Genomic DNA, 12,473 nt, shown 5'->3' with positions numbered 1-12,473 from the left:
ACGTGGGATTTCTCAGACGAGCTTTGGGTTGCAAAGCTAAAATGAGCAACTCATCTGCTGGACACACCAAACTTCTGGTCCCACAAGGAAATCATTCATCCACTCTTTCTTGAGACCAGCAAGTATTTTATTTTCCTCGAAGGGGCATTAATTTTGGACAGATATGTCCTCCAGGGCGACCTGGAGGAAGTCTCCCAAGGTCCTTGGTGAGTCAGTGCTGACCCGCCTGGCCAGAGCTGAATGAAGAACTGTGTCGCCTTGGACCAAAGGCCTTGCCAGGCGCTCACCACCCACCTTCATGTCCAGTGGCTGACCAGGGAGCGAAGCCAGATTCAAGAGAACGAAACTTAAGTGATGACATAGTTTTATAAGATGCTGAATGAGGAAAAAATTTACTACAGGACCAAAGTCAAAAGTCTCTATTTCTAGCCCTTAATAACAAAACAAAACAAATACCCCCCCCCACAAACCCTGTAATGAAAGCAAACCCCATCCCTCTCTCTGTTGCCATTCTTCCCTGCATTTCCACCACCCAATGGCTTCCGAGTGGACTAGTTCAGGTCTTTATCTTCTCTTCTGGGAGTTCCCCAAGACGGGTTGGACTCTAAGAATGTGGAAGAATGGCCGTGTGGCAGAGAAAGCTGTGCTCTCTAGGGAGACTTAACTGCACACCTGTCCCATGCTGGCTGGCTCATATGCAGACACCACCACACAAAAGGAGTGACAAAACAGGAAACATACCACAATTCCCAGGGCCTTCAAAATATTAAGTTTGCACATTGGACAGGTACAATGTTCACTAAGCCAGGGATCCACGCAGGACTTGTGGAAAACATGCCTATAAAAACAAAACACAAGAAATGGAGAGTTGTATCATGGATTATATACTGAACAACTGTTAGACCCAGAAATGGAATTTTAGTTAGTCTGTTTCTCCCTCCTTTTGGAAATATCGGCAAGTCCTAAGAGAAAAATATTGGGGATGTATTAAAATACAGCTGGCAGAAAACTTCCTGACCCCAATCTGTATGCTAAAAACTGGCAAGTGGTATTTGGCAGTTCAGTCCTTTTATTCTAGCATTTGAAGAAACAGGATTTTCCTTAAGAATGGAACAAACTATACCTTATCAATCACTTATGCTTTATACAACAGCCAGAGTAGAAGGGAAACTGAAGAAGGTACGAACCAAGGGTTGAATGAAGAGTTTTCTGCACAACCATGAATTATTCATGGAACTTGGTTTCCATGTCATTTATAACATTATTTAAGAAGACTTCTAGGCATCGGGGCGCCTGGGTGGCTCAGTGGGTTAAGCCGCTGCCTTCGGCTCAGGTCATGATCTCGGGGTCCTGGGATCGAGTCCCGCATCGGGCTCTCTGCTCAGCAGGGAGCCTGCTTCCTCCTCTCTCTCTCTCTCTCTCTGCCTCTCTGCCTACTTGTGATCTCTCTCTGTCAAATAAATAAAATAAAATCTTTAAAAAAAAAAAAAAAAAGAAGACTTCTAGGCAATGTTTTAAATGTGAAAGTTAGGGGCGCCTGGGTGGCTCAGTTGGTTGAGCAACTGCCTTTGGCTTGGGTCATGATCCTAGAGTCTCAGGATCGAGTCCCACATTGGGCTCCCAGCTCCACGGTAAGTCTGTTTCTCCCTCTGACCTTCTCACCTCTCATGCTCTCTCTCACTGTGTCTCTCAAATAAATAAATAAAATCTTAATAAATAAATAAATAAATATGAAAGTTATGAGGTGGTTAGGAGTGTTTTAAAGATGAAGGGTGCCTAGGAATACGGTGACACTGAGCCAACAGTTTTCATTGGAAATGTGAAGGGGAGAGAGAAAGGATGGGTGATTTTTTTTTTTTTTTCACTCAGGAGAGTGGAAGTCAGTCTTGTGATGGAAAAGCAGTCACAGAGTCTTGCATTCTTAAAAAAGGGACCTGTGCCTTGTGGAAGGGAGACTTTGAGGGAGCTATGGCAATCACTTCTCAAGTTCAAGGACTCCCAATGGCAGCTGGTAGAAGCTAAAATGAGGCCCCAGAGTCCAGGCCAGAGAGGGAGAGAGGCGGGTGCCAGGACACATAGCCTGGGCACCTCAGAGGAACTATACTTGGAGTCTCAAGATAAGATAAAAAAGAAATTTCAAGAAAGATATCAGATGGAAACATGGTACGCCTTTACAACTTTGTGAATCTGTAATTTATGTGTGGCTTATAATTATATGCAGCTGCTTAAAAATGCAGTTTTCATCAAATTAGGAAGGGGTCTAAACATCTCGCTGCTTTACTTGGGATTTGGAAGAAACATGCATGCTTACAGCTTCAACCTCAACACTGGATCCGCACCCACCTACTGACACTTGGTGACTTTGCCCTCACTTCTTCGGGGAAGAATAAAGATCTCGAAGACTGATTTTATCAGTGCAGTGAACCAGAACTTCCTTGTCCCAGTTGGCTTTTATTTAAACCTGCAAGTTTTTACTCAAGGGGCAAAAGTCATCAAACCATAGGTGAGCCCGAAATTCATTTAGTACACACAAAGCACATCCACTTCTTGTTCTGGTATCCTCGTAGGAGAGTGCTTGGATTGGGGGGAGGGGTTCAGGGGGTGGGGGAAAGGGCTCCTGCCTGCAGGGTCCCATACCCCAGCAGCTGTCAACTGTGCCAGAGTTCACTATAGTCTGGTAAAGACTAGCATAAGGCTTCTAATCTTTCTGGGGATACAGACCCCTTTAGGTCGACTAAGTGACAGGATCTTTCACCTCACAAGGGTGTATCTGCCTAACCTCTGACCTATAGACCTCTGAAGGTCTGGTTAGTGCCGGGTTGGTTAGTGGGACAGGTGATGGAGGCCAGCTTCATGTGGGGTGGATGATGGACTTTGGGTGGTTGGCAGGTGACAGGAGAGAAGAGGCTGCGTGACCTGTGATGGGTCCACTGGCATCAGCTGTTTGCAGAGACCCTGGTTTCAGCAAGTAGCCCCAGCCTGGGGGGCAAATGGTGGTTTGCTCTCCTGGCTGTCCATCATTAGCATTTTCACTTTTCTTTTTTTCTTAGCCTACTATAGAAATGCCTTTCATTTCTATTACTGATTGTTCAGAAAAAGATGGTATAATCCCATATTTAATTTTTAAAGCTGCATGAGCTGAGTGTTCTTTGTTTATCTGTTCCTTAACTTTAGTTATACACAGGTTTTCCCTATGTTGGGGTTTTAAACTGTTCCCTTTGAGGTTTGTTGATGTAAAGGACTGTCCCTCCATCCCGCCTTGCAGTACAGTAATGGACAACTATGACTAACTGGGTCTCCAGGGAGAAACTCAGAACGTCTCCCTTCCCTAGCTGACCCCAAATCTGAAGAAATTAAGTTTTTTTCCTTAAACTAAAAAAATCTTTTCCTTGTAACTGTGTGTGTACCCTGTGTTTCTCCTCTTGACCACCCCAACCCCAGTCAGCCACCTACCCACTCCCTCCTTCGACAGAGTCCCCGAGAGCCCGGTTCCTGCACCTCACCTTGTGGGGAGATGCGGAGGTTGTCAGCCTGGCTCCCACACATGCCCCTCTCGTCTGAAAACGGCCCCGCAGCTTCCCTGTTCACCCACGGGCCCTCTGATGCAGACCCCCTGCCTCCTCGGGGCCACTGCTGCTATCTTGGTGGGTAACTGCCCTGTGTTCCTTCTTGCCCTCCTCACCCAACCCCTTCCCCTCTTGTGTCACTGCTGCACAAAGCTCGGCAGTGGCCCGCCCATTCCTCCCAGACACACTTCTGCCTCCCCAGTCTGAGCCCGCCTCCTGGCTGTGTCAGCATGGAGCTGCCAGGCCTAGAGGCGAAGGCACGTGCTGTTTGGAGCGGCAAGTGATGAGCTGTCGTAGAATATTTAGAAAACCCCCAGCGGCGTGCAAATGCAAGGTACCATTAAACACGTGCTCAGCCAAAGTCATGCTAACGTTTCCCACACTAGCCCAACAAGTGGTAAGAACATGTGTGCAGGCCTCTGGTGCCAGCATGCCCAGCACCAGCGATGTCTGACTAGCTCACAGGTGTACCCTGGGCCCACATAGTCACCTCAGTGGGTGGCTCCAGGGGCCAGCCAGAGAAGCCCTTCCCACTGTGATAAAAGATTCGAGCAGTCAGAGTACACGTGAAAGCAGGAGATGCGCCGAGGATCAGTGAAACGTGGAAAGAACAAGCAGATCAGAACTTCGGGAAAAAAGCTCTTTATTCCTGCAAGAAATGCTCTGGGGTACAGAATGCAGAGTGAAACCAGTAGTAGGGCGCCCTCCTCTTTCCTACTTCCTGCACAGCTCACAAACTGGAGAGGGCAGAGCAATGGCCGGAGGTGGGGAGAGGAGGGTGCACTGGAGCTGAGTGGTTTTCCCAGCTCCTCTTGGTACTGTGCAAGAGCCTGGCAAATATAGAGGGATCCAGAATTATGAAAGGTCAGAGATGAGAACTCTTCCCCCTTGCCGGGCTGGCAGCAGACACTGCTGGAACAGGCTCTCCCTCAAGGTTGGGATACTCCCGTGATGCCTGACGCAGTGGCCAGAGGATGGACCCCTTTTAGGCTCCCTACGTAGCATCCTGGACACATGGTGATCTGAGCGATGGCCCTTGACTTCTGAAAAGTATTTTTAACTACTAAAAGAATGTTGTGGTTGACCTTTAAATAAGAGGTCTAAATAAGGTGACAGTTTCTAAGACGTGCTGGCTAACTTCCAAGGATGATCAGCTGTAATCAACAGACACAAGCAGGAGGCGCCCAAACGAGGCCAAGAGCCATCTGTCCACAGTAAATTAATATGACGGAAGAGGAAAAAGAAAGGTCATGCAGTAAAAAGGCAGCAATGCATGAGCTCTGCTCTCTCTAGATAGAAAGTCTAAGTTCAGTCTGCAGAGAAGCTTGTTAAAAATTAAGGATGGAGGGGCCTCTGGGTGGCTCAGTCGGTTAAGCGTCTGCCTTTGGCTCCGGTCATGATCCCAGGGTCCTGGGATTGAGCCCTGCATCGGGCTCTCTGCTCGGCAGGGGGCCTGCTTCTCCCACTTTCTCTGCCTGCCTCTCTGCTACTTGTGCTCTTTCTCTCTGTCAAAGAAATAAATAAAATCTTTAAAAAAAGAAATTAAGGATGGACAGAAACAAAGGCACCTGGGCTTTCCTTGGTTCCTCACTCAAGTGAAGAACGGACAGTGAGCACAGCTCCTTTCTAAAGTCTGGCCGTGAAGGGAGCAGCCGCAGGATGGTGTTTAGCAATGGCTTATGACAATGGCACAGGACGGGCTTGAATATGATGAAATGTTGGCGTACAGACCAAAAGAACAAAAACTGGCAGGGGCAGAGTCAGCAGAGTAAGGTTCCCTGGGCACAGGGAAGCTGGGGTGGAAAGAGTGTGTCAGAACAAAAGGAGCCCGCCGCCATCCTGATCGGAAGGGACACTGCAAGGCTGGGTGGGGAGGCAGGAGCACCGAAAGCTTGAGGCCGGGAAGCGGAGGTAATTTTGGGGTCAAACAACCACAACTTTGTCCGTGAAGCTGCGGGGGAAGCTATCTGGCCAGAGTGAGGAACAAAGGGATGAGCCACAGTGTTTAAAGGAGAATGAACAAGGAGAGCCAACCAGGGAAAGAGACAGGTGCTCTGTGCAACACTCCAGGCCCAGCTGGGGTGGGGGGTGGGGCAGAGAGAGTCCCATGGGAGGCAGAGAGGCGCCAGCACGCTCAAGGGAGAGCTAACAGAGTCACCCTTCTGCTCTGTTCCAAAGCCCTACAGACAAAAGAGGAAGGGCAGGATGTCCCAGGCAGAGGGAAGAAAGGAGGTAGCAACCCACAGCCCAAATTCATCTGTAAGTATCCTAGAGGGGGTCCCCCAGAAACCAGAGGTGTGGGGAAGATGTGAAGTGAAGATGGGAGATCTGGCCGAGGCCACCCTCTATGTGAGTGGTGGCCTCGACTGTGTGTAGGGGCGGCCAGGGACACTGCTAAAGATCCTGTGATGCACAGGCCAGCTGCCCCACCCCCGACCCCAAAGGATCCCAAAGAATCATGTGGTCCCAAAAGTCAACAGTACCAAGGCTCAGAAACCTTGCTCTGGGTGGGAAGCTGTTGATCCCGGTCCCATAGAACGTTGCTCGACGTACAAGGTTAATTTTTCCTATACCTGAGAATCCTGCTGTTGGTACCATTTCAGTGAGGTAAACGGCTGTGCTGAGCAGAGAAGGCTACCACTTGCTGAGGCTTCAGGAGTACGTGTAATGGAGAGCACCCGGCCCCAGAGCAGAAGGGGGACTTGGGCAGAGCGTCAGACAAGGAGGCAGCAACAGAACACAACCCACCGAGGACGTAGTGCCCTAACAGCGGGCACAGAGAAATGTCATTAAGTTTGCCAGAATTCTAACATCCAAAAGCAGACCGCAGCCACAGGCACAGCCACAGAAGGGCGAGGCCCGGGACGGAGGGGCACACTGTGGAGTGCTGCTCAGGTGACTATTACGAGCCACAGGCCCAGGCTCTGGGTTGTGTTTTTCTTAACACTCCCCACGGATTCCGACACACCGTCTGGTTTGGAGAGCACTGGATTAAGTTAAGAAAAAGGAGAACGAAGAATCAAACTTTGGAACAGCCAGTGCTCAGGAGGCGGGGAGGAGGGTGAGCAAGCTTCCAGAGTAGTCTATTTTTGGCGGAGGCCTCCCTGAGGAAGACACTCTCGAGCTAGTAACAACCACGATTGGCTTCAGAGGCCTTTGTTCTTCCGTCCAGATGGTCCCTCTGGGGGGGTGAGAGGGACCCTGGCCTGAAATAGGAAGACAGAATTTGGAAAGACTTTGCCTCTTCCTGGTGATTCTGGTGTCAGAGATCTGTGCAGGTGAAAACAGGTTTAAAACCAGCTAAGAGTGGGTAATGCTTTATACTGTACCTACTGATCTTCCTGGTTTGTATTTGGATGTGTATTTCCTCCAGCCTCACGTTTTAAATCATACCTGATGGCAGCTGAAGGAAATATGCTAATTATGCAATTTAATTTTCTACAGGAAATGTACTGTTAGTTTTGTAGATTTTCCTTTATAAGTAAACTAGATTGACTTGAATTCTAGAAGCTGGTTTTCTGTTTCAGCATATGGAATTATTCTTAAGTTCTATGATTAAATGATTTTCTATGGAAAAAAACAAAAACCCTCACAGATCTCTCTAGGTTTAAAATCGATGACTTTGGAAAGAAAATGGTACCGGCAGCCTCATGGAGATAACCACTGACAATTATTTCATTTGTTCACGTGTTCTGTGTTAATAAGTGGTCAGCGTGGTTATGTTTTAAGGGAGCAGAAAAAGAAGAGTTAAAGTCTTTGATTTGAGGCTTCTCAGTAGGCGAATTTGTATTTTTTCCATTCGACATGCTTCTAAAGAACATTTGCTCTATTTAGAGCCCCACACACGAGTGAATGTGGCCCGATATACAGAGCAGAAAAGGCAGACCTTTACTTGGACTCCCCTGTTTCTGGACCATGAGACCCTGGCATCTACCAGGAGGGTCCTTGTCCCTCAGGTACAGCGGGGAGAAAAGCACGGACCCTGGCACAGGACAGTAATCTCAAGGGCACCCAGCAGAGGGCCTGGCCCAGCAGCCAGTCCGAGTAACCCAGGTTCAGAAGGATTGGTCCAAGTCCTAGAGTTTTGGTTCCCGGCGACAAGTGAACACCACAGAGCCTTCACGGGAGGGCCTAGTGATGCACTGGGATTTAACAGGACGAGGAGCAAGGGGCTCCTTTTGAAACCTATGAGAGTCCCAGAATTGAACATTCTTGACTGTTATGGTCTTAGGCTATGATGTGCCCAAAGGTTCTCCTCAAGTTTCTCACCAGCAGCGGAGGCCTGCTGTCAGTGTGTGGCGAGGCACACAGATCCTGCCGACTGCTACCCTGCTCACAGGTAATGTGGTGTCCCGCCCCTGCCTGCCGCCAGAGCCTGGCAAGCAGGCGCCGAGAGCCAGTGTGACCCTCGCCCTGAGAGGGGGGCGTGCGTGCCCCACAAGCAGCACTCTATTTTTTTTTTTTTTAGATTTTATTTATTTATTTGACAGACAGAGATCACAAGTAGGCAGAGAGGCAGACAGAGAGAGGAGGAAGCAGGCTCCCTGCTGAGCAGAGAGCACAATGCGGGGCTCGATCCCAGGACCCTGGGATCATGACCTGAGCCGAAGGCAGAGGCTTTAACCCACTGAGCCACCCAGGCGCCCCAGCAGCACTCTATTTTAAACAAAGGATGCGGACATACTTGCAGGGGAGAATCCGCACCACATCATTCTGCTTGTAGCTCTCGATACAGACTGCGCAGTGGTCGAAGTCGGGGTCTGTCTCCTGTGAGGAGAAGCACAGGCATGAGAGTCATAGGCTAGAACAGAAGCCATACAGAAACGGGGAGACAATCCAGCAGAGCATCTTCCCATGGCACCCACAGCGAGCAAACCGTTAGGAAGTGAACAGCTACCAACACTTCTCATGTTTTCAGTTGCTTAACTGCACTGACCCAAATGGTACCAAAACCCCTCTACCTCGTTTTGAAACTATGTTGTAATAGTTACTGCTAATTCTATTTGTGAAGGGTCTTAGAAAGTAGAATTTTTACTTGTGTTTCAAGATTCAAACACACCATCACCGTGGGCACCCTCCTCTCACCCCACCACGGCGGCATCATGGCTCTGGGCCAGCAGGTTTCCCCACACACCCTCCACAGTGTGGGTCGTCCTCTGACCATGTATCAGAGTGCAGGCAGAAAAGATGGTGAGCCCCCAAAAGACCAAGCCCCAAGGATGGGAGCTGGTCCCAGGTCTGGGGTAGAGAACAATCATGGCCCGACCCAACCCTGGGTCTTTGTGGACACTCAGGAGGACTCAGCTGGGTGGTCGGCCACCCAGGTTAACTGGCTTCCTTCCTTGCCCATGCCAGGAAGGGACTCCCCTGAATTGTCGTAAGTGGATCACTACCAGAACGTAAGCCAGGAAAGGGGAGACAACATGCTGTGTCACAGCCACCAGGACTGAAACTCAGTGGGACAACTCTGGGTAGGTCTAGGAGATGCAAACTTGGTAGAGGTGTTGGTGTGAATAAGGAAAGACTATTTGGTGTTAGCCTGAAGGACAACATAGGATGGGTAGTTTAGACCAGCTCTGGGGAATTTCAATTGATGTGGCAGCTGAAGGCCACCAGGCCAAAAGGGTGACTATTCCCTCTGGGATTAGACAGCTGCTGTCCTGATGCTGCTTTTACTTTCTGCCGATGTTTTTACCTGTTTCTTCCCTTAGTGTTCACTGAAAAGGTCTCCACCCTCCAGAGCCGTGTCAAGGGGGTGGGAATAAAAACGGGTGAAGTCAAGAAAATGGAGAAACTACAGAGGATGGAGAATTGTCTGAAATTACCCTCCCAGGGCTGTTCATCACAATGTGAGAGCCGAGTGCGCTGCAGAAAACAGCTTTGGGCTTATGCCTGTAGAGGTACAACTTTTCCTTCTAGATAACCGAATGCATGGCGTGCTGGCTCCAACCCCAAGCTGCTGTTTGGTCCTCACGCAGCAGAAGCAGGCTCCATGTGATGCGAGGCCCGACCGGTAGCTCTGGTGAGCCGTCTCAGCCACGGCCTCAGTCACTGGCTTTCTCACTCGGTCTCCCCACGCCAAGGGCCCAACCCTGACACACTGGGCGCTTTCTTCCAACTCTCTGGCCCACTGGGCAGCACCTTATGAAGGACACTCCCGGGAGATGTGGGGCTCCAGCTCTCTGGTGAACTGGTGAGGGACTAAAACACAAAGGAAGCACAGGGAAGAGGACGTATACTCCTGGCCACTGAGGGCACCAACTGACCCATGAGGGCTCTGCCTGAAGGCATCCTTGGCTGCGGTGCGACACCACGGCTAGGGTAAGGAGACCAGTGCAGCTGGTAATGGAGGAGCACTGCAAGTCCAGGAGAGTCAGAAACTCTAGGGATGGCCTCCAAATGAGGCATGCTAAGGGTAAGAGTTCAAAGGGAGGCTAGTCTAAAATGAAGCACTAGATCGTATACCCAGAGAGGCACAAATGATTAGGGTGTGTTCTTTCCCACCAAATCGAAGATGAAACTACATTACTGTTTTTATAATGTCAAAGTTATTTCGCTACCATACCTTATCACCCTTTTTTACTGTTCTGGTGGTCAATTTGCTGATGGCTTTCTTGGCAGCATCTCCAAGACGACGCTATGACAATTACAAAGAAAAACAGACATTAATGCGAGATCTCTAGATGACGTCCTTCACTTTAAAGTCGTTAAATGTATAAAGCCTCTGTTATCCCATAACATTCCCTAGGTCATGTCACAGGAAAGGATTCTAACAAAGCAATTAAAAAAAGAGAAAAACTGGCAATTTTCCCATAGATTCAGCTTTCTGAATTGAATTACTGAATTATCCTGAACATTGAATGAACCTTGAATAGTTCAAGAGTATATATAGTGGGAAAAAAACAACAGGGTCATAACCACTGCTGCATCCCTGTGTTTAATAAACCTCTGAAATACTACAGTGTTAACCGAGATCTACTTCTTGGACCTGTCAGAGCCGCAAGCATGGCCCTCATGGCTCTGGGACAATCAGAAGGATGAATTCGAGCCTCCAATGCCCCTGCAGTGGTGCAGCATGGTGCCCAGCGAGGCAGGAGAGAGGCAGTCACGAGTTCTCCTTTTGTCTCTACCACCACAATGCTCCGTGAGCTTAGCAAGGTGCATTTACCTTCCCAGGGGTGAGTTGTCTGAAAGGGTTAAGTCACAGAATCTCAGAGACTGGATGGATCCCACATTTGGGCAGACATTGCTAGATACCAAGGACCCAGAGGGGGAAAGACGGTGCTCCCAAATCTCGAAATGCCAGGTGAATCGGGGGACAGACCAGGAGATACTGTGACTGAGTGCTGCACAGCAGAGAATGCCTGGGTGGTGTGCGGCGCAGAGGGGCAGCCTAACATGGTGGGGGTTGGGGGCCGGGGCAGAGGAGGGATGTCAGGGAAGGCTTGAGGAAAGGAGCCCTGAGCAGAGATGTGGAACACTAGTGGGAAGGAATCCGATCAGGAAAAGCACAGGGGACAGAAGGGGCCTCCTGGACAAAGGAAACCTAAGAAAAAGAAATAGGCATGAAGCACAGGACTATGAAGAAAATTATTCGATATCGCTAGGATGAGCATAAACCTGACTGTGCAAAACAGAACGTTCTGGGAGTCAGAGGGCCCTATCAGTAATTACACGGGACAGTGGGTGCAAACAGGCATGCTGAGACAGGTGGTCACTCTTCACACAAGCAGATCTTGAACAGTGAGAAGAGGTAGATGCTGAGCCTGAGGGGGGATGGTGGGGGTTAAGAGAAGGGGAAACCTTGGATTTTATATCCTGAGGATGAAAAAAAAATCATAGAAACATATACATTTAGGGGAATTAAAAAATACACAAAAGAAAATAATGAACTTCTATGTAACTACCCATCATCCAGCTTCAATGATCAATGTTTTACCAATATTTTCCATCCTTCCATCTATCCCCTCCTCTTTACTATGCTAGAGGATTTCAAAGCATATCACAAAGCATTTCACACATAAAACTGTCACTATGTCTTATAGATAGGGGCTTTCATTTGCTGCCACTGTCTCATCTAACAAAATTAACAATAATTTATCAACATTATCAAATGCTCAGACTATACTATAATTTCCCCAGCTCTCTTAAAAATGTCTATTGTTATTTTTTCTTAAATATTTAATTTTTTTATTTGAGAGACAGAGAGATTGAGAGGGGAGGTCAGAAGGAGAAGCAGACTTCCCGTGGAGCTGGGATCCCGATGCAGGACATGATCCCGAGACTCCAGGATCACGAGCTGAGCTGAAGGCAGTTGGTTAACCAACTGAGCCACCTGGGCACCCAAAAAAGTCCATTTAAAAAAAAAGATTTATCTGACAGAGAGACCACGCAAGCTCACACATATGTGGGTGCGGGAGGGGAGGGGTAGAGGGAGTGAGAGACTCTCCTCACCCCTACCATGGCTGAGAGTGGAGCCCAACCTGATCTCATGATCCTGAGATCATGACCTGAGCAGGAATCAAGAGTTGTCCATTCACCCAACTGGCCACCCAGGCGCATCCCCAACATATCTTTTTACATAGTTGGCTTGACTCAGGGTACAAAGTACAAACATTGCATTTGGTTGCTGTTCCCTTCAATTTTCTCTTAGTCTGTGAGAGTCTCCTCTACCATATATATATCTTTTTAGCCTGTGGAAACAGAATTGACTTAAACTGCATATATTGGAAATGTACAATTAGATATATATTTCTAAGCTTTTATTTATTTATTTAACAGGGAGAGAGAAAGAGAGCACAAGCAGGTATAGCAGCAGGCAGAGGAAGAAGCAGACTCCCACCGAGCAGAGAACCCCATGCGGGACTCGATCCCAACACCCTGGGATTATGACCTGAGCTGAAGGCA

The 12,473-nt window shown here is 48.6% G+C and overlaps 1 protein-coding gene across 5 annotated transcripts in view; it reads right to left on the bottom strand.

Moving 5' to 3' along the window:
* The window catches only part of RNF130 (ring finger protein 130), a 133,803-nt gene that overhangs the window by 44,311 nt on the left and 77,019 nt on the right, over positions 1-12,473 (bottom strand). For all 5 annotated transcript variants that reach the window (XM_032335280.1, XM_032335281.1, XM_032335279.1 and 2 more), the window contains exons 4-6: positions 10,132-10,203; positions 8,251-8,333; positions 742-838 (exon numbers count right to left, since the gene is read on the bottom strand). In XM_032335280.1, the coding sequence (XP_032191171.1) occupies positions 742-838; positions 8,251-8,333; positions 10,132-10,203 (252 nt within the window). The remainder of the gene's footprint in view (positions 1-741; positions 839-8,250; positions 8,334-10,131; positions 10,204-12,473) is intronic.

The sequence above is a fragment of the Mustela erminea genome, chromosome 3 (genome assembly GCF_009829155.1).
Source record: "Mustela erminea isolate mMusErm1 chromosome 3, mMusErm1.Pri, whole genome shotgun sequence".
NCBI classification, from domain to species: domain Eukaryota; kingdom Metazoa; phylum Chordata; class Mammalia; order Carnivora; family Mustelidae; genus Mustela; species Mustela erminea.
The sequence above is the reverse complement of the archived record's forward strand: the minus strand, read 5'-3'. Positions and strand labels throughout refer to the sequence as shown.